Source organism: Ooceraea biroi, chromosome 10, assembly GCF_003672135.1.
Source record: "Ooceraea biroi isolate clonal line C1 chromosome 10, Obir_v5.4, whole genome shotgun sequence".
NCBI classification, from domain to species: domain Eukaryota; kingdom Metazoa; phylum Arthropoda; class Insecta; order Hymenoptera; family Formicidae; genus Ooceraea; species Ooceraea biroi.
The window spans coordinates 9882682-9908789 of record NC_039515.1 but is presented as its reverse complement, the minus strand read 5'-3'; the positions used below and the strand labels follow the sequence as shown (position 1 = coordinate 9908789).

General features: G+C 32.5%; 3 protein-coding genes across 4 annotated transcripts in view; 1 reads left to right on the top strand and 2 right to left on the bottom strand.

Annotated features, from left to right (window-relative positions):
* The window catches only part of LOC105278895 (cytochrome P450 4C1), a 77696-nt gene that overhangs the window by 3146 nt on the left and 48442 nt on the right, over nt 1-26108 (bottom strand).
* LOC113561403 (protein Tube-like) lies at nt 512-3638 on the bottom strand. The gene is given in 6 exon segments (XM_026973251.1): nt 512-1001; nt 1098-1280; nt 1449-1483; nt 1485-1616; nt 1765-1944; nt 3083-3638. Coding segments are annotated over 6 exon segments (699 nt in total). The 5' UTR covers nt 3211-3638; the 3' UTR covers nt 512-960.
* LOC113562792 lies at nt 2123-6825 on the top strand. 2 transcript variants are annotated; one of them, XM_026973255.1, is made up of 3 exons: nt 2123-2261; nt 4983-6046; nt 6670-6825. In XM_026973255.1, the coding sequence occupies exons 2-3, from the start codon at nt 5756-5758 to the stop codon at nt 6814-6816; spliced, it is 438 nt and encodes a 145-aa protein (XP_026829056.1). In that variant the 5' UTR covers nt 2123-2261; nt 4983-5755; the 3' UTR covers nt 6817-6825. The 2 variants fall into 2 exon arrangements, with proteins under 2 accessions (XP_026829056.1, XP_026829057.1); XM_026973256.1 differs by having other exon boundaries at nt 2123-2370.

The following is a 26108-nucleotide window of genomic DNA, read 5'->3' as shown; positions in this document are numbered from 1 at the left end:
TTCGTCAATGAACACAATTCGCGACCAGTAGTTTTTCAAGTGTGAATGTCCAAGAATTAAATATTATAATGTCTTTTTCTAAAATAAACAGTCAATTAACACATACGCAGCATAAATATAATAAAAACTTTTCTTTTCTCCGATTACCTATCTGTTACTTGATATAATTATTGGTGTCTTTTCTAGCATAAGTGTGGTTAATCTATTAGTTTTTATTATATTTTATTATATCAGTTTTATTATATTAGTTTTTATTATATTTATGCTGTGTATGTGTTAATTGATTATTTATTTTAGAAAAGGACATTGTAATATTTAATTCTTGAACATTCAAACTTGAAAAGGAAAAACTACTGGTCGAAACGTTGTGTTCTTTGACGATTAATAAATTGCCAGGTGTATCGATAAAGGAAGAATTATTGTTAATTTATTCTGGAACAAACACTTTTATTTTGTTTATAATATAAATACTCTCTTTCATGTGCCTGCGTCTAGTTGGAAACTCCTAATGTTTTTTTTCTGCTTAGCAGTTTTCGAATTTGATCTTTGCTAAATATGTGTATTATAATTCCGGTCCAGATTAGTATTGTATTTTAATATTTAATATCTTTCTTAGTTGTGTTTATTAAAAATGTTGAAATATTCATGTTGTATTTATTACTGTATTTATATTGCATTACATAAAATTGCACATAATATTTCTTAAAACTTTATATTATTCTAAAGATAAATCTTTTAAACAAAGTGGAATATTAGATGAATTAAGTATTTCACTACTTAGCGCGGATTGTTTATAATTATTAAGAAATACTGGTATTTCTTGAGAGGATACTTCCTTGTATTCGTAGTAATGAGTTGCTACGTTCGGTGACTGTTGTTCTACTGAATCGCTTATCTTTTTCTTAATTTTTGCAGGATCAGATCTAGGTGTTGAAGCAAATGTGTGTTCCACGTAGTTGTTCACTGCTTCACAAGTGTTCGTAGTACTGAATTTATTAAATCTGAAACACTCTTAAGTAAGTCATTTCTAGTTTTTCCACAATTTAAAAGATTATCAATCATGTCCGGCAAATTTATGATGCCAGTTTTATTTATACCATTATCTGCCTTATCACCAAGACACATCTCTTGATTGAATATTAAGTTTGATTCTGACATCACAGGATCGGTAGGTACACTGTGTTGTAACATTTGGTGCTCCTCTAATAATTTCTCTATAAATGAATCACTTATATCAATAGGAGCAGCTGGACCTTTATCTGGTCTCTTTGGTTTTTCTTCTGTGATCAAAATAAAATAAAATAGTTTAATTTGCATATATTATATAATAATAAGAAAAATTATTAATAAATGTTAATAAATGTAGAAATGTAATAATGTGAATAAAGTAATAAATGTCAAAAATTAATATATAAAAGTAATGAAAATTATATGTTTTTAAATCTTACGTTTTAATATATCACATGATACATAATCAGCAGCTCACTAATTCTGCTTTTATGAGAAGGTCCAGTAATAATCCTAATGTTGGTGCCTTTTTTCCCATAGTGCTCCATTCATCTATAAATATTTCCGCTGCATTACGATCATCGGTTTCTGTTGCTTGTTCAATTATGCTGTATAAGAAAAATATGAATTATTATATCATCAGTCTTAAATAAAAATTTAATGCTCATCAGTGTTAAAAGAACATTATTAAGAATTATAATAAAATAATGTTCCGTAAAATAACAATTATACTATAGCATACATTTTGTATTTTACCTAACATGTTGATTATTAAATTTAAAACCATTTCTTTCTGCAGGAACGATGACCATTAATTTTTTCCAGGAATCAGAATAGTTTAATATAATTCCTAATGTGTGCAGCTCGGCAGGTTTCAAATCTTGTATTTCCGTATTTACACACACACAAGCACAGGACATTGTTAATAGCAAATATCTATGAATTAAAGGAGACAATATTTAAGCCAAACAGTAACTGGAAAGAAGAAGAAAGCCTGAGAGTAACATCCGAGTATCTGTCTTGGAAACGCTTGCACTAGGGCCACCAAACAAACTCTTATGGATTATAGGAGACAGCGTTTGTGCTGCCTTCGCAAAGTAAGTGCCTTGAAATCTGAATTAAGTATCAATATGCGCGTAGTCTCCAGTCGATAAAGTATTTTATGGATAAAGTAACTTGTCACGTCATTCCAGTCCAGTGTTCTGTAACATTCCAGTGTTCTATAACTTTCTATAATGTTCTGTGCACAATGAGTAAGTTCTAATCACAGTGTAAGAAAGTAAGATAACGTAACGGCCTGCCTGTCCTGTGATTTTAATGAAGTAGTTCGTAACTTTTCGCTAGAAGCACTGGCAGTTGAAAGTACGTGTATAATAAGTAGTAGTAGTAGTGTATAGTAATAGTGAGGATATACACACGCATACACGCCTAGTACACACTTTATATGTGAGCTTCCAACTGAGCGCTATGTGCAGACGCTATGCGAAGCACTCTGCTAACATCACACGATTCTTATGCTTAAAAGTGCTTCGTTACACCATTTTACTTTCTTACACTGTGGTGCTAATATATTTGTGCCAAAAGCCTTTTGCAAAAAGAAGAAATAACAGAGCAATACAATTGTAATAGTAGAGGAAAAGCGCCAATACTGACATACCATTTTGTATTTAGGGTTATTTCTTAACTTAAAGTTCGAAATAAAAATTTGCATACACACACACACATACTAGAAATTGCCTTCTATTAGATAATATTATATTTTTTATAATATCATTTCTAGTTTTTAAGAAAATAACATTTTTCTAAGACACATAAAAACTGAGCTCTGAGAAATTGAACGCCACACCGACATATTTATTAAAATTATGAAACATGTTAAAATGTGATAATATATTTAACATTAAACAGAATTTTAAGTAACAATTGAAAAAATCACATCGAATCACTGGCAGCAGAGCATTATGTAGTCAAGGATCGAAATTAGGTTATGTTGATCGCAAAGGTTATGTTGGCGCATGTATCGCATGCATAGACTCAGCTCGGCAAGATACGGCCAATTTTCAGCTAGCTCTACCTCTTGCTATTCTCCTCACCTCGGGGTCCCGCGCGTAGCCGACAAGCTGCTCGTGGCTCAGGACCGTATGACATGCATATATCAATAAAATCTTCAAATTTCGATGATTTTGTGATAGTAGGACCCATTACTTCAAGCGATGCGTGTGCAATCTTTGAAACACGTCAAAAGTAACAAAAAAACACGTCAATAATAGTACTTCACGGGTGACGTGGAAAGCTATTGGAAATATACGCTGATATATGCATATCATACGATCCTGAGCCTCGAGCAGCTTGTAGGCTGCACTCTGAACCCCGAGGTAAGGAGAATAGCGGAAGGTGGAGCTAGCTGAAAATCGGCCATCGCGTGCAAATCTTGCCGAGCTCTAGAGTATGTCGGTTTACGGCAAACTCTCAAATTTAAATTCTAAATCTTTGAACTCATATCGTAAAAAAAGTAATAAAGATAAAAAAAATAAAAATGTTTAGAAAGCTACAACCCATACAGCAACCGATTAATACAGAAAGCTTTCAGGAAGGTTTTAAAATCATTTCAAGATTTCACATTTCATATGCAACATTTCTGAAAGGATTCCGCAATATGTTATATGAAATGTTGCAACAGAAATGTTTCTAAAACCTACCACATGCAATAAATTTGAAAAAATGTGAATATTGTAAAAAGTAAAATTATATATATATATACCTAGACCAAGTATTCGATCTTTAGTGAAGCTAACCAGTTGACAAAAAAATGCATTATCTTCACGTATCCTTTTTTTCTTTCAAATATAAGTGTTGGTTGAACAGAGAATTATATATCTATATAATTCTTTCCTTTTAATCAACTATTTGGAGGAAGAAAAAGGAAAATAATAATATAAGAATGGCTCTTTGTCAATGTGCCAACAATTCACGCTTTTTAAAGGGAAACTTGGTGAATACTTGGTTTAGCTATGTATGTGTATATCTATATATCTTATATATATAGATATATACATATCTATATACATCTTATATATTATGTATTTTTTCATTAAGCATATTTCAGAAATCATATTTATTATATTAATTAGATTGCAAATATTAAATAAAAACGTACAATAAAAATAATAAATACATTTTATATATATTTTTATTATAACTTTTTAGTATTTGCAATCTTCTGAATACTCGTATAATAAATTTAAATATAATTTCTGAAGTATTTTCAATTTATTTTAATAGAGCTTTGTAATTTGTGTGCAACATCATAGGAAAGTTTCAAAATTATTTCAATTAACCTTTAGTAATATATAAAAAGATTTCAGCTATTTTAATAATCTTTCGGCAATATTTCAGAAAGGTTGCAGATTGATCTATACCTTTCAGCAACCTTTCTATAAGGTTTTGAATGCAAGTGTCGCGGACATTTTGCTATTCCGGAGTTGTCTCATAACTGTTGCAGAAACATTTTGCAATATTTATGAGATGCTTTCATCTGTCAGATGAAATACTTCTGAAATATTTCTGAAATGTTTTCGTGCTGATGGGAAGCATGTAGAAGAACTTGATTATAAAAAAAGTTAACTACCGTTGTTTAAACTACATAATTTGTCAAAGAACTTATAGAAAATTTATAGAAAAAAAACTTCGACAAAAAAAACTTCAAGAACTCGATATAAGCTCATTTAACATATAAACAAACAAGAATATATAACTATGAATTCTTAATACGTTAACTAACTAAATAGATCGCGTTTATATTAGTCTTGATAAAGTGTGACATTTACTTTCTGAGAAATAGAGGTTTGTCTCTTTAGAAGGTTTATGTCAGTTTTCGGCGCCTTTCCTCTAATAATAGTGGTAATTGTCATTAGATATACACATCTGAATCTGAAAGTACAGTATTGTAAATATTAACTTATTAAATCTTACAGAGAAAATGATAGGAAGAGCATACTGTGTTCCTGGATATGGATCTGGGAAAAAATACCATCGCAGATTTCGAAAAAGAATGGAACGTAGAGTGCAGTGATTGCAAAGTTTACAAATGACACCTGTATTACAAGAAAGCGAAATACAAAAATTACGAATGTGTTCTAAGCACTTTCGTGAAAGTGATTATAATATCACTCTTGTGGGACGATGTTTATTATGAACTGCAATTCCTTTTCTATATGTGCCAGAAGATAATGTTAAACATATTGCAAATACAACAACGACTACATTTATAAGCTTTATCATAATATGTATCTGAAATAGAAATAGGAAATGAAAAAGAGGAAATAATGAAGAAGTGCAAAGTTGTGGCAAGCTGCAACTGTTACAAACTGCAAAACAGTAACGAATATAAATCTAACAGCATCAACATTGCTGACACGAAGACATTGGACATGTTGAAGGAATCCATTCATAGCTCAAGATCTGACATTGTTAGACGAGTATGAACAATCTATGAGATATATAGATACTAGTAGAATTAATTCCAAATCATCTGTTCACAGCTCTATGCAAATCACTGATTTCAACGTGACATCTCAAAGCAAAGAACAAGATAAAATTCTTCTGCACATATATGTATATTCCTGTAAAGAGAAGTATAATTTATTAGAAGTTTAAATGGACGAATAAATGAAATTAATGTAAAAACAACAAGAACAATTTGAAAGCAAACTAGAACAGCGATTAGAACAACAGCAAGAAATGATTAATGCAATATAGCGTAAAGTATTACGTGCAAAACCTCATCTCAGAGAGAAATCATAAGAAAAAATTTATTATCTCCAAACCCAGAATATTATATGAAAATGTATTACGATTAAAGAAAAAATATAGACGTTTGAAGAATATAGTCAACGAAATAAAAAGAAAAAAATACATCACGAACAGTGAACAGACATTATGCACAAGTGACAATAAAGGAAGAATTGACAAAACTGCATCTGCGATGCAACAACAATTTATAGACATAGTATTGAGAAACAATAATGTAGCACCACAGGTATAAAATTTCCATACGTTCCTAATAATTCCTAATAATGTCATTACAATTAATGTTATTACAATTAATAAAATATAACTTATCACTTATTAGTTATTGTTTTTTTCAAATTTTGTATAACATTTTTTTATAAACAGCTATACATTTCGCAAATTATCATTTTATAATTGAATTGAATACATGTATCAGAAGTACAATAAATTAACATTTTTAATTAATTGTATTATAATAGGAGCTTACTGATATTTCTTGCAATTGTGGTAAGTGATTTAAATGTATTATATTAAATTTAAAATTTAATCATTTTTCAATCAAGTATGATTTATTTTCTTCAATCAAGTATGAATTATAATCGTTATATAAATATATTATATATATATAATGTATAGTATTATTTTTTAATTGTAATAATAAATTAAAATTAAAATAATTGTAAATATAATTCTGAAATACTAATGTTTTACATACTCATTTGAATAATATTTGAATAATACACCGTATTAATATTATTTCTCCAATATTTATTATTAATTAATTATATACTTATTATTATTTTAAAGTAGTCAAGTGGTATCCTAATATTTCTTGTACCCTAATATTGCTTTATTTGAATTTTATTTCAGGCAAGACGTTATGCAGTAGAAGATAAATTGTTTTGTATTAGTATTTATCGAAGAATACGTTCCTCGTACAATTTTTCATCAAAATATCTATTGTGTCCATCTAGCAACACCTTATTAGATACTCAATTCAGAAACACAAGTACATAAAAATAATTCAATTTGAGTATTTTACCTAAAAGCAATTCAATGTAAGTATTTTATTTAAATATTTCTCATGCATACTCACTTATCGCATGACGACATTGAAGTACTTGGCGTGCCCGGGTCACATTAAAATAAACAAAACTGATCTACCTATTATCTGTACTTTACATCTTAATTATTTGTATCGACTTGCAAGTAATGAAAAGAGATATTTATAATCACTTTGCTAGTCTGTACAATTGTAAATGTGTTTATTTTAATATTTTCTAACTAAAAAGATGTATGAGTCATTATTGAAAATCAAGATACAAGATACATTACAAAGCAAAATACTGTACAAATTTACAAGAATACATGACCACTGCGACCCGTGCACGCCAAGTACTTCAATGTCGTTATGCGATAAGAGAGTATGCATGAGAAATATTTAGATAAAATACTCAAACTGAATTGCTTCTCAGTACTTGATTATAGTTAACAATTGATGTCATATTTAATTTTGATTTTTATAATAAATAATTTGTTAAACTTTTTGTTGTATACAAGTTGGGACTTTCTACTTGGCGTATGTCTTCACCTTTGTGAGGTTTTTTTAGTGGGTATAAATAATATTAAGGCATTCTTTACATTTATGCAGTAAACATAATATTTATAACAATTGATCACAATTTATAGCTATTTATTTAATAGAAATTTTGAATTATTATTATATTATATATATTTGAGTAATTAATATCACAACAAAATTACCTTTTTAAAAAAAGATACAAAAAAGCGCCAAGTATATGCGAGCGAAAAAAGAACTCTACAAAATTAATGATATCAATAAATTGCGCCAACTATGAAAATGAGTATTTATGCAAATCAGAAAATCTATTACTTTATTATTATCTATACTACATACAGACACATGCATATATACATATGTACATGATATCGACTACAAATGCGGAAGAATTATTGCAATACAAATAAGTATTTTTGCAAAATGCTTGGCGCTGCTAAACCGAATCAATATGTTAAATGATGATTCTTTCTTTCTCTCTTGTGGATGCGTGCGTGCATGTGCGTGTGTCTCTCTCTTTCTCGTGCGCGCGTGTATGTATGTGCGTGACATTAGAATTAAGTATAGAATAACTTTAACTAAATTCGTAACATATAGACATATTTATGTGCTTCACCGAATTTTGTTATGTAATCAAAGTAAAGTCGTTAATTCGCTAGGAGTTGACATGTACACAAACAACTTAAATTCAACCAGCTGAGAATGTGGCGGCTCCTGTAATCCGGCTATTCGGAGGCTGGTTATGTGTAACTTTACCATCTAATAAATTGTCAGTTCAGTCGAATTTAAGAAGTTGTTTGTTTGTAATGTAAGTTAGATAGTAAGAAAATTGTTATAATCTTCAAATTATAAGGATTTAATTACTAATTAACATATTGATTCGGTTTAGCAGCGCCAAGCATTTTGCAAAAATACTTATTTGTATTGCAATAATTCTTCCGCATTTGTAGTCGATATCATGTACATACACAGTTGAAAAATTTGTGTTTTTAATAGATATCACATGTCCCAAACGGTCCACATAAATTTTTGTGTTAATTTAACATAATATGGATATGTTAAATGGTGACACTAATATTATGTAAATTTTTGAACCCAAAATGAATGCAAACTGCGAAATAATTTGAAATAAAGTTTATGTAAAATCAACATATTTTTAATGATAAAATTAACTCGAAAAAAAAGTTATTTTTACATACATCTTTACTCTCAACATAGTTTTCTGTACATTTTAAGAGATAAAACTTGTCACTAATAATACGGAACATATCTATTGTGTAAAATTAAAAATAGGTGCACAATGAGTAATTTTAACACTTTTTTTTAGTTGTTTTAAAAATTTCTTGTTGAAAAATTAGTTGTTTTAAAAATTTAACACTTGAGTTGAATTAACACAACAGCAACATGTTAAATTAACACATGAATGTATTAAATATTTAACACAAAAATGTTAACCGGCATATTTTTTAACACGAAAACACAAATTTTCCAACTGTGTACCTATGTATGTATATATGCATGTGTCTGTATGTAGTATAGATAATAATAAAGTAATAGATTTTCTGATTTGCATAAATACTCATTTTCATAGTTGGCGCAATTTATTGATATCATTAATTTTGTAGAGTTCTTTTTTCGCTCGCGTATACTTGGCGCTTTTTTGTACCTTTTTTTAAAAAGGTAATTTTGTTGTGATTTCACACATTTTGTAGTATGAAATATCTTATCCATTTCTCCCCACTCCCATTATTCTTCAATATCCTCAGTATCTCTTCCGTACCGCCTCCCTTCCCCTTTCCTATACATATCACTAAAGAGCCTAGAATCAGAGTGACGACAATGGACATCCTCTTCTGATTCAGATCATCCGCATAGACATTAGCTATATGTATATATTAGCTGTTACTTACATTTTTCACACTTAATCAAAGTGCGAACACTACAGAAGGTGGCAGAAAGAGTTATAATATACTGACAAGTAACACTACCCAAGTGCCACTCGCCGATTTTCTTGAAACTTTGCACACACGTAGTACATCGAAAAACATTAGACACGTGTCTTTTTATTTGTGCTAACAACGCATTTTAAGGTTAGAAAACGCATTCGAAAATTTAACACTCTATAGCACAATGGTAACTAACGCTACTTCTGAGCGTTATTCTCTTACAGCTTTTACGACATTACTTTATTATGATTTTATTGGCTGCGTTCGACAGAAAAAGCTGCTTTGCAACCGTTGTAAAAATCGTGAATCTGATTGGCGTATGCGCTTAATTTTGATTGAATCTAAAAGCATACGCAAATCATATTCACGAATTTTACAACGGTTGCAAAGCAGCTTTTTCTGCCGAACACAGTCATTGTCTGAATGTTTGGCATTAATTTTACGAGATTCGGAATGGCAGATTCAAAATCGCGGACCGAAATCGCCGAATTTTCAAAACTTTTATTTAAAGTCAGTTTCGAAGAAGTGTTTTAGACCCGTGATTACGATTGTGGTAACAGTTATATCAATCTAGAGGTGGAGGATGAAAAATGGCAAATTCAATATGGTACATCCAAAATGACGGACCCAAATTCCAATTGTTTTAAATTAGTTTCAAAGACCATTTTTGTAGTTGTTTTCGAGATCACTGTTTACAACGTTAATAGTAGTTTGACAATATTTTAAATGACGGAAACAAACAAATCAAGTTAACGAAATTTTAAGCAATTTAATCTGCTGAAGACAGGTTTATGAAATTTGAAATTTTGTCAACTACTATTAACATTGTAACCTCGAAAACCACCACAAAAATGGTCTTTGAAACTAATTTAAAACAATTGGAATTTGGGTCCGCCATTTTGGATGCACCATATTGAATTTGCCATTTTTCATCCTTCACCTCTAGATTGATATAACTGTTACCACAATCGTAATCACGGGTCTAAAACACTTCTTTGAAACTGACTTTGAATACATTTTTGAAAATTCGGCGATTTCGATCCGCGATTTTAAATCTGCCATTCCGAATCTCGTAAAATTAATACCAAACATTCAGACAATGAAATCATAATAGAGTAATGTTGTAAAAGCTGTAAGAGAATAACGCTCAGGAGTAGCGTTAGTTACCATTGTGCTATAGAGTGTTAAATTTTCGAATGCGTTTTCTAACCTTAAAAAGTGTTGTTAGCACAAATAAAAAGACATGTGTCTAATGTTTTTCTATGTACTACGTGTGTGCAAAGTTTCAAGAAAATCGGCGAGTGGCACTTGGGTAGTGTTACTTGTGAGTGTCGACTTTTGATTAGAATATATAGAATGTCCGATTTTAAGTGACGAAACCGAAAAACTTGCTATTTGCGATTCTAGAAAAATTTGACACGATAAATTAAACTTCATGTATCCGATGATTAAAATGTGAAAATACAATCTGCTCAGCTATATCAATTCGCTTTCTTCTTTTAACTTCCTTATCACTCAATTCTATTATAATATACTGGATGTCGACCGATTTTAAGTGACCAAACCGACTTTTATTTATCATCACATTTACTTTGATCGGACTATAGAATTTTCCTTCAAAAGTTGGCATTGGTATTTCTGCAAACTTTTTCACAAACTCCAAGCGATTTATTTTATTTCGTTTGCTGATCAAGAGCCGTTCTCTTGCAAATCGGCTGTGCAAATCCGCTTCTCGAAGTCTTCGCCACATTGGTTTATATGATACATCCAGCTGAAGGTTCTCTTTACTAGCTCGTACCGTTAAATATGGATCCTTTTTACTTTTTCATAGAATACGAGAGTCATTTCGATCTATGGTTGCCCGATTTCTACCTCTTCCTGCTCTGTTCGCAATTGAACTTGTTTTTTGAAATGTTTTCTATAGCTTTTGCACTTGAATCTTGCTTACATTACATTTGCTGCTACTTTCCTCTGTGAAATACCTTTCTCGATGTCTTTCACAATTACTTTTCGGACTTGTGTAGAAGTCTGTTTTCTAACCATCTTCACAAATGAATTTTCTTTTTTGAAAAAGAACCTACGATTGAAATAAATGCATGTTATAATATCAAGTAAAACAAACCACAGTATAATCTTGCTCCATTAAAGTAGTAAAGTGGTCCTCTTATTAAATAACATTCTTAATTGTAATAGTGATTTTGACTGATAAAGAAGTTAAAAGAGAAAGCATTAATATAGCTTAATAAAGGAATTTCATTTTTACATTTTTTTCATCGGACTGAATAACTTTTGTTATTTCAACCTTCTATAGAATCACAAATAAAGATTGTTGTTGGTAATCTATTAAAATAGGATACTCCGTATATTATAATTACAATAGGACATTCTGTATATTATTATTCAATGAAAGTGGAAAATAAAGCGATACACGCTGTATATTAGAATAATTTATTAAAGAAAAATATATTGACTGATAAGGAAGTTAAAAGAGGAAAGCGAATTAATATAGCTTAACAAATTGTATTTACACATTTTAATCATCGGAATAAATAAAGTTTAACTTATCGTGTCAAATTTTTCTAGAATCGCAAATAGAAGTTTTTCGGATTGGTTACTTAAAATCGGCCACACTATATATTCTAATCAATAGTCGACACTCAGTATATTATAATAAGATAAAGTGAGATACCATATATATTAAAATGAGACCTGTATATTATAATATAATTGAGTAATAAGAAAGTTAAAAGAGGAATGCGAATTAATATAGCTTAACAGATTTTATTTTCACATTTTAATCATCGGAATAAATAAAGTCTAATGTATCGTGTCAAATTTTTTTCGAATCACAAATACAGATTTTTCGGGTTGGTCAATTAAAATCGGACACCTTATATAGTATAATCAAAAGTCGATACCCTGTATAATATAATAATACGATAGAGTGAGATACCATATATATTCCCATACAGCACTGAAAGATTCCAGAAACATTGCATACACCTTACATTGAAAGATTGTAATATTGCATGGAAGTTACGAAATGTTTCGACAACGTTGTTGCAAGCTTGCAGCAACAGTAAAATGTCCGCCCTAAGAAATATTGCAATGTAACATTATAGTAACATTATGATGCAATGTATTTGTAATAATATCAGCACGATAAGATTGTGGGTAAAAGATGAACATAACCTTTTTTGTTTTATAATAAACTGAGTGTATTAACAACCAATATTGTGTGTCCGTCTTTTATTATCTTTTATCATGAATATTTATTTATAATATTAATTTTATTATAATATTGTTGTCCATGGATTACAAATGAGCTATGCTGACACAAATATTTAAGCTTTAATATTATTATATCTTTATGGTAGTAGAGTGCTGTTTGCTTTTAGACTAACAATTTTATTATAAAATTATTTGTATCTATTAAAACGATATGAAGATGATGTCAGAGGTTAATAATATTAAAGATTAAATATGTGTCAGCACATCTGACTGTAATCCATGCACAACAATATTATAATGAAATTAATGTTATAAATAAATATTCATGGTGAAAGATTTTACGGACATAAAATTGATTGGTAATAATACAATCAGTTTATTACAAAACAAAAAAGGTTATGTTCGTCTCTTACCCGCAACTTTATCGTGCTCGTGGCATATTCATATGTGGTATATTCACTAATGCCAGAAACTCTACATTGACACTTGTTTGGTAGCATGTTGGACCGTGGCATGGCTATAGAGATGAAGTGAAGATAGTCTCGCGACGTACACAATCTATGTGTCGGTGCGCGCACACAGACACGATACGTAGCTTGTAAAAAGAACATCAAGAGACACGGTAGTGTCTCGCGCCAAGTATACGCGCAGCAAGACCGCACCGTGACTCTTTTATTTACGCGAAGCGACGCTTTCGCAGACACTCAGATTATTAGATCTCAATAACCGCTGAACGGATCAAGTTCAGAGTAGGCTCAATGGATAGCTTGGGGTCGAATTATGTAATAAAAGTGTTTTCATTTTTCTTCTACGTGCCCTACGAGCGGAGATATGGCGATGCAAAGTCTGAAATTGGCAAATTTTCGATTAAGAAACGTCGACGTCATCGTCATCGTCGTTTGTACAGTTCGTTCGACCGACCGTCATGTGTAAGTCACACGGATATACGGACAGCAACTCCGCCGGTCGGTGTACGACAAGTGTACGACACGATGTAGTGCAAGAAGTTGGAGTGAGAAAAGATATATTTGCGAGAGAACGAGTGAGTGAGTGAGTGAGTGAGAGGGCGAGTGAGTGAGAGAGCGACAGGGCGAGTGAGTGAGAGGGCGACAGGCGAGTGAGTGAGAGGGCGAGAGAGAGAGAGAGAGAGGGCGAGAAAGAGAGAGAGAGAGAGAGGGCGAGAGAGAGAGAGAGAGGGCGAGAGAGAGAGCGAGAGGGCGAGGGAGAGGGAGAGAGAGAGAGAGAGAGAGAGAGAGGACCACGTCGAGGACGACGACGACGACGACGACGTTGCACCACGTCGATGACGATAGAGAGTGAGAGAGCGAGAGAGCGGGAGGACAAGAAAGCGAGTGAATGAGAGAGCGAGAGGGCGAGAGAGCGAGTGAATGAGAGAGCGAGAGAGCCAGTGGATAGAGACCGAGAGGGCGTGAGTGAGAGGACCACGTCGACGACGACGACGACGATGACGACGAGGAGCTCAAAGCAATACTAGCTTCAGCGTTTGAAAAGTGTTTTGAGGACTTAAGCGTTGGCACATGTGTATTGCATCCGATGGGGCCTATTTTGAAGGTGACAAAATCAATATTGATGAATAAACAAGTAATTTGTGTTTTATTAACTAATTCCGGATACTTTTTTTACAGAATGTATATTTATATTTATTTATTAAACGAAATAAAAAACGACGGGGTAAACTCTTTTTTCTTGCATATATTGACTTCTGTGCATAAATATACTTAATATAATTTTATATTTTATAAACATGTAAGTTAATACTTTTAAAAACCTTGACTGACAGGACTATGGCTTTCATCTCCTCATATATTATAAAAAAGAATAACATACTTCACACTACAAAATGTGTGAAATCACAACACAATTATCTTTTTAAAAAAAGATACAAAAAAAGCGCCAAGTATACGCGCCTGAAGTTCTTTCAAAAAAGGACTCTACAAAACTAATGATGTGAACAAATTGCGCCAACTCTAATGGGTATTTATGCAAACCAGAAAATCTATTGCTTTATTATTACTCTTTGACCGATTTTCATTGTTGATTTTGATTTAAGACCATTTTAAGTACAATCACAAGATATTTGAAACCAATCATACAGTCGTATCAGCATCTTAAGAAATTACTTCAGATCGTCTGGAAATAAGAACGGACTATGAATACTAGCCTTTGATATTAAAAAATAAAGGACATAATAATATTAAGCAGATATTTTTATACGAATAAATATTTTAATACATATTGTTACGTGTCCGGTCAGCCTCGGCTCCACACACGCTTCACCACTCACTCTCTTTCACTCGCGCGCTCGCGGAAATAACACTCGCGTTATTAGAAAAGAACAGGACTTTATTCTACAGATAGGCGATGTATTTATAAAGCAATCAGAGCAGCTCGCGACATGTCCAGCTGAGATCCCAGCTGAGCTTCAACTCTCTCTTCCGTCTTGTTTATTATCCGTCGTTCGGAGACCTCGTCGCTCGGAGATCGGCCTCTTCTCACGCAGCTGACTGTCAGCTGAAGCGATCGACTCCGTTACACTGGGTGGCCAGCCCGGACGTAACAATATAAATATATTTATTAATACAAATAAGTGTTTTTTTCAAAATACTTGGCGCTGCTAAACCGAATCAAAAATTGTCTTAGTATTTAAATAATCTAAAGATTACAATAATTTCCTTAAACTCTAAATTACATAACAACTCGCTGAAATACATATATGTACAAATGTAGTTAAACTTATTCTATGCTTAATTCTAATGTCACACACATACACACACATGCACGCATTCACAAAAGAGAAAGAAAGAGAATGAGGCAATTAACATAATGATTCAGTTTAGCAGCGCCAAGTATTTTGAAAAAAAACACTTATTTGTATTAATAAATATGTTTCTATGTATTAAAATATTTATTCGTATAAAAATATCTGCTTAATATTATTATGTCCTTTATTTTTTAATATTAAAGGCTAGTATTCATAGTCCGTTCTTATTTCCAGACGATCTGAAGTAATTCCTTAAGATGCTGATACGACTGTATGATTGGTTTCAAATATCTTGTGATTGTACTTAAGATGGTCTTAAATCAGAATCAACAATGAATATCGGTCAAAGAGTAATAATAAAGGAATAGATTTTCTGGTTTACATAAATACCCATTAGAGTTGGCGCAATTTGTTCATATCATTAGTTTTGTAGAGTCCTTTTTTGAAAGAACTTCAGGCGCGTATACTTGGCGCTTTTTTTGTTTATAATGACACTCGTATACTACCTGGAGAATAGGCCGCGGATTAGAGCAATATTTTTTAAATAACTGATAACGGCGTTTGAAGTTTAATTACTTTCTTTAGATATACAGGGTGTCCCAGAATTGATGCAAAAAACTTTAAGAGCATATTCTACAGGCCAAAATAAGAAACTTTTCTCATATCAACATGTGTGCGGAAATGCCCTCTTTGAGCTAGAGCTCCCCAAAGTTGCCGAAAAAAAGTCGAATTTTTAAATTTTCTATCCACTGTCTAAACTTCAACTTCAAATTCTACGAAAATTGATATATTTACGTATCAAAATATGCTCTTACCATTTTTGGTGCCAAAACTTTTCTAAAAATTTTCTAAGGGGGGTTTTTGAGGGGGGGGGGTTGCATTTAAATGAGCAAAATTTATGTGTGAATGCAAAAAAATGTAAAATATGTTAACATTTCTCAAAAGAAAATTCAACAATAAGCATTTTTTGTCTACTACATTTTTCTCGTACGACGAACCGTTTTTAAAATAATGAACCTATAAATGAAGAGACCTGGTTCCAGGCGAGCTGCAAACTGATTCGTGCACAGAGCGGTTTTCGTTCGTTCCACTAGTACTAGTAGATACTAGAACTATTTATGCATTATTTAGAAGTGTGAACGAAGATAATTTCAAATAACATCGCAATCAATTTTGCCGCTCCCCTGAAACATATGCCAAAATAATATTTTGAAAACGTAATATTTTTATTAACATGTTTAATTTTCGTTTCTGTTAGCTTTATTTTTTTATAAAAGTGCTCGAAATGCCTTCCTCTTGCTGCGATGCACGTATCAACGAGATTCGCAGTCAATCTTTCGGTGCTCTCTTCTAATAAGGCTTAGAACGACTAATTCCTCACGATCAGCAATAAACACGTCATATGTATGTGTTTTCATGTATTGTCGAACCATAATCCTACATGGTTACTGCTTGACGTATCTATTGCCGATCGTGAGGAATTAGTCGTTCTCAAGACTTAAGAGGAAAGAGCACCGAAATTTGATTTTCTTAAGTGATAATACGTTCAAAAGGTACAATACGTTTAAAAGTAAATTCACAATTTCTCTTTCTTAGTTTCTTTTTTATCAGCTTTTTTACTCTATTACTTGTGTGTAGCAAAATGCCAGCATTCAGCTTTCAAGAACTTGCTGATATCCATTTCTATTACGGACGTGCAAATGGCAATGCTCTCGCTGCTCGGCGACTTTATTCCGAAGCATTCCCAAATCGTAGACTCCCATATCATACAACATTTACACGTATTCATCAACACCTGAGAGAACACGGAAAATTCGAGATATCTAGAAATAATGCAGGAAGAGACAGAGTAGTGCGTACACCACAAATTGAAGAACAAATTTTAGACTGTATTCAGGAAACTCCTTCAACAAGTACGAGGTAAATTGCAAATACCTTGCAAGTTTCAAAATCAACCGTATGGCGAGTATTATACAACAAGCAATATTATCCTTACCATATGCAACGTGTGCAAGCATTGCTTAAACGAGATTTTGCATGAAGGCTAGAATTTTGTTGATGGATTTTACAAAAGTGTGCCAGAAATCCATAATTTATGTCATTGATTCTTTTTACTGATGAGGCACAATTTGCGCGGATGGAATCCAGAACTTCCACAATAACCACATTTGGGCCGTTGAGAATCCACACGCCGTACAACAATCCAAACACCAGCAGCAATTTAGTGTTAATGTATGGGCTGGTATTTTAGGCGATCACTTAATAGGACCATGTTTTTTACTTCGTATCTTTAATGGAGGAGATTATTTAGATTTTCTGGAACACGGTTTGCACAATTTATTGGAAGAAGTACCTTTAAGAATACGTCAGGAAGGATGGTTTATGCATGACGGTGCCCCGCCACATTTTAGAATCACTGTGCGTGAATATTTAAATAATCAATATCCGAATCGGTGGATCGGAAGAGGAGGACCAGTTGCTTGGCCACCTCGGTCCCCCGATTGTAACCCACTTGATTTTTATTTTTGGGGACATTTAAAAACACTGGTTTACTCTGAGCCAATCCCAAATATTCAAGTCCTTCGGGAACGAATTTTGAACGCATTTGAAGTCATAAAAACTACACCTGGAATTTTTGAAAGAGTTCGTCAATTCATAAAAGGAGAATTGATGTGTGCATCGCAGCAAGAGGAGGGCATTTCAAGCATTTTTTATAAAAAAATAAAGCTAACAGAAACGAAAATTAAAAATGTTAATAAAAATATTACGTTTTCAAAATATTATTTTGGCGTATGTTTCAGGGGAGCGGCAAAATTGATTGCGATGTTATTTGAAATTATCTTCGTTCACACTTCTAATTAATGCATAAATAGTTCTAGTATCTACTAGTACTAGTGGAACGAACGAAAACCGCTCTGTGCACGAATCAGTTTGCAGCTCGCCTGGAACCAGGTCTCTTCATTTATAGGTTCATTATTTTAAAAACGGTTCGTCGTACGAGAAAAATGTAGTAGACAAAAAATGCTTATTGTTGAATTTTCTTTTGAGAAATGTTAACATATTTTACATTTTTTTGCATTCACACATAAATTTTGCTCATTTAAATGCAACCCCCCCCCCTCAAAAACCCCCCTTAGAAAATTTTTAGAAAAGTTTTGGCACCAAAAATGGTAAGAGCATATTTTGATACGTAAATATATTAATTTTCGTAGAATTTGAAGTTGAAGTTTAGACAGTGGATAGAAAATTTAAAAATTTGACTTTTTTTCGGCAACTTTGGGGCGCTCTAGCTCAAAGAGGAGGCATTTCCGCACACATGTTGATATGAGAAAAGTTTCTTATTTTGGCCTGTAGAATATGCTCTTAAAGTTTTTTGCATCAATTCTGGGACATCCTGTATATATCTAACAACATTATTTATTTAATTTCTCATTTTATCTTCCTATTGATTTATTTTGATAAAATAACAAAAATAGAAATTTTTTTATTAATTCCTTTTTAAACAATAATATCTGTCTTCCTGAGAATCTCAAACATAAATCCATATGTATGTCATATAAATTAATACCCTAAAATTAAATTTTTCATGTTAATTTAGTGTTAATTGATAGCATTATTTTTTTCAATATTTCTGAAATATTGTTAATGTTATATTACAATTTCAATGTCTCTGTAATATCTCTGTTACATTACATTGCAACTTGCAACGTTGTAACACTGTTGCAATATATCTGGAAGGTTCTGTGCTGTATGGGTTAAAATGAGACCTGTATATTATAATATAATTGAGTGATAAGGAAGTTAAAAGAGGAAAGCGAATTAACATAGCTTAACAGATTTTATTTTCACATTTTAATCATCGGAATAAATAAAGTCTAATGTATCGTGTCAAATTTTTTTCGAAACACAAATCTAAGTTTTTCGGGTTGGTCAATTAAAATCGGACACCCTATATATTATAATCGAAAGCCGACACCCAGTATATTATAAAATAAGATAAAGTGAGATACCCTATACGTTATAATTAAAATAAGACCTCTATAAAACCGGAAATTACTAAGATATCTAGATATACCGCTAGCGCCTCTCACGGCAAAAGTATCAACTAGAGAGACTCTATCGACGACGACGACGTTTCTTAATGTAAAATTTCGAGATTTCGAATTTGCGTCGCAATATCTCTGTTCGTAGGGCATGTAGGACAAAACTAAAAACACTATTCTTATGTGTTCGCGCTTGCCTCCGCTGGAGGCGGTGGTGATTTGATATGCTGAGTACAAGCTCCGAATGGAGCACGAGACGACAGTTACACTCTCCCGAAGGAACGTTGGAAAGGCGGGTCGGTATTTAACAAAATTTGCTTGACTCAAGTAGGTTGCACACGAAACACTTTATTATAACGAGTGTGAACCCCAAAAAAACCAAGTATCAATACAAGCACAACAAAAAAGGACAAAGAAGAGACTATCGGAAATCTTCAAACGCGAATCTATTATGTGAACGGAACGGAGATCTTGCGGAGCGATGAGCGAATCGCTCGTCCGGATCGGAAATCTTGGTCGCGACCGGCGGAAATCTTGCCGCGGATATAAAGGCTCGACTTTGTAATAAGTCAATGTTCTGGTTGCACTCGACCGATTGACTGTCGAAACGAATACGGCGCAAGTGTTCGAACAAAGAACAATGAGATTCGACTGATCGTGGCTGTGGCAAGCGCGACGGACAAGTTCGAACTGTATTCTAACGAACGACCGACCGAGCAAACACACGGCATTATTTGTGAAAAGAAACTATTTTCGACTTACGGCTTGAATTCGAACTCGATCTATCCTTGTCGCTCGTCCGCGAGAACCAGCTGATCGACCGTTCGGCTAGCCCGTCGGTGGTCGCAAATATATAAAAACTCGGCGATGGATCGCGCAAACATGTGAGACGGTACAAGCTCGGTCGTTCTTGTAGCTCAACGAATCCGCGATGAAATTCCTGTAGAATTACGTCTAAATTATCACGACTTTTAATCGAATCCGGAACATTATGTAAATCATACCCAAGCTATCGATTGAGCCTACTTAGAACTTGATCAATTCAGCCGTTATTGAGATCTGATAATCTCGGGTATTCGCAACTTGTCGACTCGCGTAAATGATTCACACATCATCACGGTGCGGTGTCGCACTGCGCGTATACTTGGCGCGAGACACTACCGTGTCTCTTGATGTTGTATTACATATTATGCAATATGTATAACAGTACATAAAACAATTATTTATTTCAATAAGAAATGTAAGTATAAAATTCTTAATTTTAAGTAAAAGAAAAAAAGCTATGTATTTATAACAATAGGCAAGTTTCGAAATATACATGCTTATTAGTTCTTAAAATATGAATATTGTTATCGTACTGTATGTCGAAATATGTCATCTGTATATTGTTGATGTATATGCATATTTGATAAAACTTATTGTTTTTTTTGGTTTATAAAGTTAAAAATTTTATAAATTTACAAATATTATTTATAAATTTTATAAATTAAATAAGGGTTATAAATTAAAAAAGTAACTGATCAATTGTCAATCGTGATTAATTGTCTAAATTGATAATAATTATAAAAAAGAATTATAAAAAATAATCATAAAAAAGAATAAAATGTAGATATTATATAGGGTGTTTCACATAAGGGTAAAAACCTTTCGCCCACAGGTAGATCACGTCAAATTGAATTAAAAAGTCCTGTACCATTTTGCGATTTGCGCAATAGTTAACGAGTTATTAATTATTAAAATTTGCTGTATTAGTCCGGCCTACCGCCGAATGCAAGCGCGCGGCGAGATGCGACCCGCCTAGAGATCGGGATTGCTAGGCGCGCCGCTCCTGCCTAACCATTACCACTTGTGATAAACAACTCCCCGCGCGCTTAGCAACCTCGATCGCTAGGCATCTCACCGCGCGCTTGCATAATTAATAATTCGTTAACTATTGCGCAAATCGCAAAATGGTACAGAACTTTGGTAATTATGCATTACAGGGGAGTCAGCTCCGATGACCTTGACCTTGACATATGTTGTCAACAGTACCCTCCTGAGTGACCTTCAAAAGGTTTTAGCCGGCGCTCTTTGTTTATAAAAAGTTATTAACAAAAATCAAACTTAACATTAACTCGATTAAAGCAGAAAATAATTTGTATACACCTGTTTTGTGCTTTTGGTTAACATAAAGAATACTTTGTATTTATAAATAAACTATTCTATATATTAATAATTCACTGCTTTAAATAAATTTTGTTCGTTCATATTCAAAATAACTACTATATTTTCGAAACTTATGTCTCCTTATGTGCATAATTACCGATTATATTTTCTGAAATTGGAGCCCCGGACACATACGCTCGGTTTTCAGCCCGCTTCGCGGGAGGGCGGGGCTTCGCCCCTCCCCCCGCCGGGATCCGTGCCGTGTACCAAGTGATCAAAATCTATGTGAAAAGAGGAGGCCCGATAAGCCACGATTTCGGCCCTCTTTGGATTTTATTGTAAATTATCAGAAACAATTTCTTAATACATAAAACACTAATTAAGCTATTTTCAGCCTAAACGGACATGTTCAACGTGGTCGTTATCTTATTTAAACATAGAAATTCGTATTTGTGGGTATTTTGTGCAGTACTACACAACTCGTGAAAATCGTGGATATTATATTGGAAAATCATGAACATCATAATATAATTATGTTTGTACGTAAAATTGATGCTGACAGTGAAACGTACGGGGTGCTTGATTCACGTGAGTCCCCTTGCCTCTCATGATTCGGGGTGCTTGATTCACGCTTCGCTCTCCTCAAAACAAAAACTGATCGTCCTCGCCTTCGCTCTCGACAACGATACCAGCCAAAATCCATACACCAACACCGTTCCTTACCAACTAAATATTCTTTTGCATAACATATTCCTTACACAAAGTCACTTTTTTTTACCTCATTCAGTACGATAAAAGGCGAGTTCATTTTTCACGGTTTTGCAGCCAGGTATGTGTGTGCTATCTGACCTATTTCACTGTCAGCATCAATTTTACGTACAAACATAATTATATTATGATGTTCATGATTTTCCAATATAATATCCACGATTTTCACGAGTTGTGTAGTACTGCACAAAATACCCACAAATACGAATTTCTATGTTTAAACAAGATAACAACCACGTTGAACATGTCCGTTTAGGCTGAAAACAGTTTAATTAGTGTTTTATGTATTAAGAAATTGTTTCTGATAATTTACAATAAAATCTAGAGAGGGCCGAAATCGTGGCTTATCGGGCCTCCTCCTTTGTTACACTGGCTCCGGCGGGGGGGGGGGGGCGAAGCCCCTGCCCCCCGCCCTCCCGCGACGCGGTAGCAATGCGACGCCAAGTACATAAAAAAGTATATAGCCGCATAAGAAATAGCCGTTTGATATGGCAGTATGGCACTGACGCTACATCGTCGAGGCGCTACCGCATAGCTTTATCTCGAGTTTTCGCCTTGTCAGATTTTCCGATAACATAATCTCAGCAACAAAAGTCGTAATCAGGGATCGGCAAAAAATTAATAATAAATTAATATTACTTGAGTATTTAATTATTTATTTAACAGGAAAAAATAATTCCCGATTAATTGATTAATCAGTAATCAAGATAAGCAATTTTTTAATTGCTCGGTTAATCAGTAATCAAAAAGAACATTTCTTAATTACTCCATTAATCAGTAATCAAAATAAACAATTTTTTAATTACTCGAGTAATCAGTAATCAAAGTGAAAAATTTTTTAATTATTCGATTAATCAGTAATTATAGTATAAAATCTTTTTGTTACTTGATTAATCATCAATAAGAACGAAATAATTTTAATTACTTAATTAATCAGTAATCAGACCGAAAATTCTTTCAATTATTTCATTACTCGCTCAATAATCAATGTCAGACGTTCCTTGATTATTTAATTGATTTTTTTATTATTATTTAAGTAGTCATCAGCACCAATTATATACAGAAAAAATAAATTCAACGCAATATTTTTCTAATAAAATTAGTTGAAGTAGGATTTTTTATGACTGATAAAAAATTATTTAAATAGTGAAATTTTTCTGTTTTCAACAAATATGTAATCTGAATGAAAATGTTTTCGTTTATGTAAAAAAATGTCGCGGAATTCAGTGATTGTTTCTAGGAGTGCAGTACCTAAAGCAAACATTCAGTGAATAGTGTATAAAGAAATACTTATCATCAAATTGATGAGTGCTAATTAGTAATTATAATTTGTAATTATAGTTGTGGCAGATAACAACAAAAGTATTCGTTATTAATTATACATTATGAATTGAGGGCTATGAATTATGAAGTAAATTCTGACTTGGGATTTCAAGATCACGAAGACAAATCAAATATTGAAATAACTTTAGGAATTACTGCGTATGAAATCAAGTTTCAACGTTTTTGTTAAGAGAAGAAAAATGATTTATCGATTTTGCATGCCTATCCTATCATCCAATCAGCATTTCTTAAATTTAATACTTTGTTACCATCTTCAGCTCCAGTCGAAAGAATGTTTAGTTTCGCGACAATGTTTAATATTGCGAAATTGAATTGTCTCACAGATTAAAACTTTGAAAAAAGTACTTTCAAAAGCAAACTGTACCTTCAAGAGTATAAAATAAAAAATACTTGATATTGCTACTTTTAGTTCTCGTCAATTTGATTATATTTCTTTATATACTATTTACTGAATATTTGTTAGATACTGCTCCATGACTCATGGAAACAATCACTGAATTCCGCGAAAATTTGTTACATAAACGAAGACTTTTTCATTCATTACATATTTGTTGAAAACAGAAAAATTTCACTATTTAAATTATTTTTTTATCAATCATAAAAAATCCTACTTCAACTACTTTTATTAGAAAAATATTGCGTTGAATTTTATTTTTTTCTGTATGTAATTGGTGCTGTACGCTGATGCCTACTTAAATAATTAAGAAAATAATCCAGAAAAAAATAATCAACTAAATAATCAAGGAACATCTGACACTGATTACTGAGTAATGAAATAATTGAAAAATTTTTCGGTCTGATTACTGATTAATCAAGTAATTAAAATTATTACGTTCTGATTGCTGATTAATTAAGTAACAAAAAGATTTTATACTATAATTACTGATTAATCGAATAATTAAAAAATTTTTCATTTTGATTACTGAGTAATCGAGTAATTAAAAAATTGTTTATTTTGATTACTGATTAATCGAGTAATTAAGAAATTGTTCATTTTAATTACTGATTAACCGAGCAATTAAAAAATTGTTTATCTTGATTACTAATTAATCAATTAATAAAAAATTTCTCGAAGGTGATTACTGATTATCAAAATAATTGTTAATCAAAGCTGAAAATATTACTGAAAATATCGATGATGCCGATTCCTGGTCGTAATAGAAAATCTAATGATATTTTTATTATATAATGTTGATACGATTTTTTGATTGCGAGTACCCCGAATGAAATTCGTGCAGTCAATCCTGAGATCTCGAGTCGAGTCCATGTAAAATCCATGTAAAATGACACTTGTGACTTCCAGTATTCAGTTTCAGTCTCACGTATACACGTATACATTCAAAATGAATTTGTCTGCCAAGGCGCATTTTCATGAGCGCTACTACCTTCACATGCATAAATGTCGAGCGCTACCACATTTATTGCATAAAATTATAAAACTCGTAAAAATGATTTAAACATGGAAATTTATTGATGACCAATCTGGCAATACATGGCATACAAGCACTACGTTTTGGCCGTACTTTTCGGTCCCTTTTCAAGTGCACCTCACAATAAAAATAAGTCACATTCTAAAACAGTAATAGCACATAAACGTGTTGACCAAAAATAACAAAGTATGTAATCAAATCCGAACTTACTTAACGAATATGACCTATGAATAAATTCTTTACAAACAACGAGAGAAAATAACGAGGATCAACTAGCTTTTAGGCAAGGGCAGGCGGACGGTTTTTTCGATACTAAAAAAATTAAATAATATTGTTAAACTTGGCAAAGATAACTTAGAGACTGAATTAATGAATGGAGTTGTTTATAAAGTTGACTGCAATAATTGTACAGCGTGCTATATTGGTCAGACGAAGCGACATCTGAAGACTCGCATCAAGAAGCATATAAATGACATTAAAAAAACATCCGGATCAACATTCTGTTGTTAGTAGGCATAGGCTTGACGGCGATCATGATTTTAATTGGTCGGACGTGACTGTTTTACACCGCGAAAATCATACCAGAAAGCGAGAAATAGCGGAAATGTTTTTTATCAAGGGTCATGAGAACGCTATTAACTCTCAAAGAGACACTGAGGATTTGCCGAGTGTCTATGATAACATCTTGACAAACACTTAGACACTTTGTTTGAAGGTATCGAGTTTGCGGTGGTCTAGTCGAAGTCTAGTTGATCCTCGTTATTTTCTCTCGTTGTTTGTAAAGACTTTATTCATAGGTCATATTCGTTAAGTAAAGTTCGGATTTGATTACATACTTTGTTATTTTTGGTCAACACGTTTATGTATTATTATTGTTTTAGAATGTGACTTATTTTTATTGTGAGGTGTACTTGAAAAGGGACCGAAAAGTACGGCCGAAACGTAGTGCTTATATGCCATGTATTATCAGATTGGTCATCAATAAATTTCCATGTTTACATCATTATCACTGGCGAATTGTTTAAATCTTTTGAGATAAAA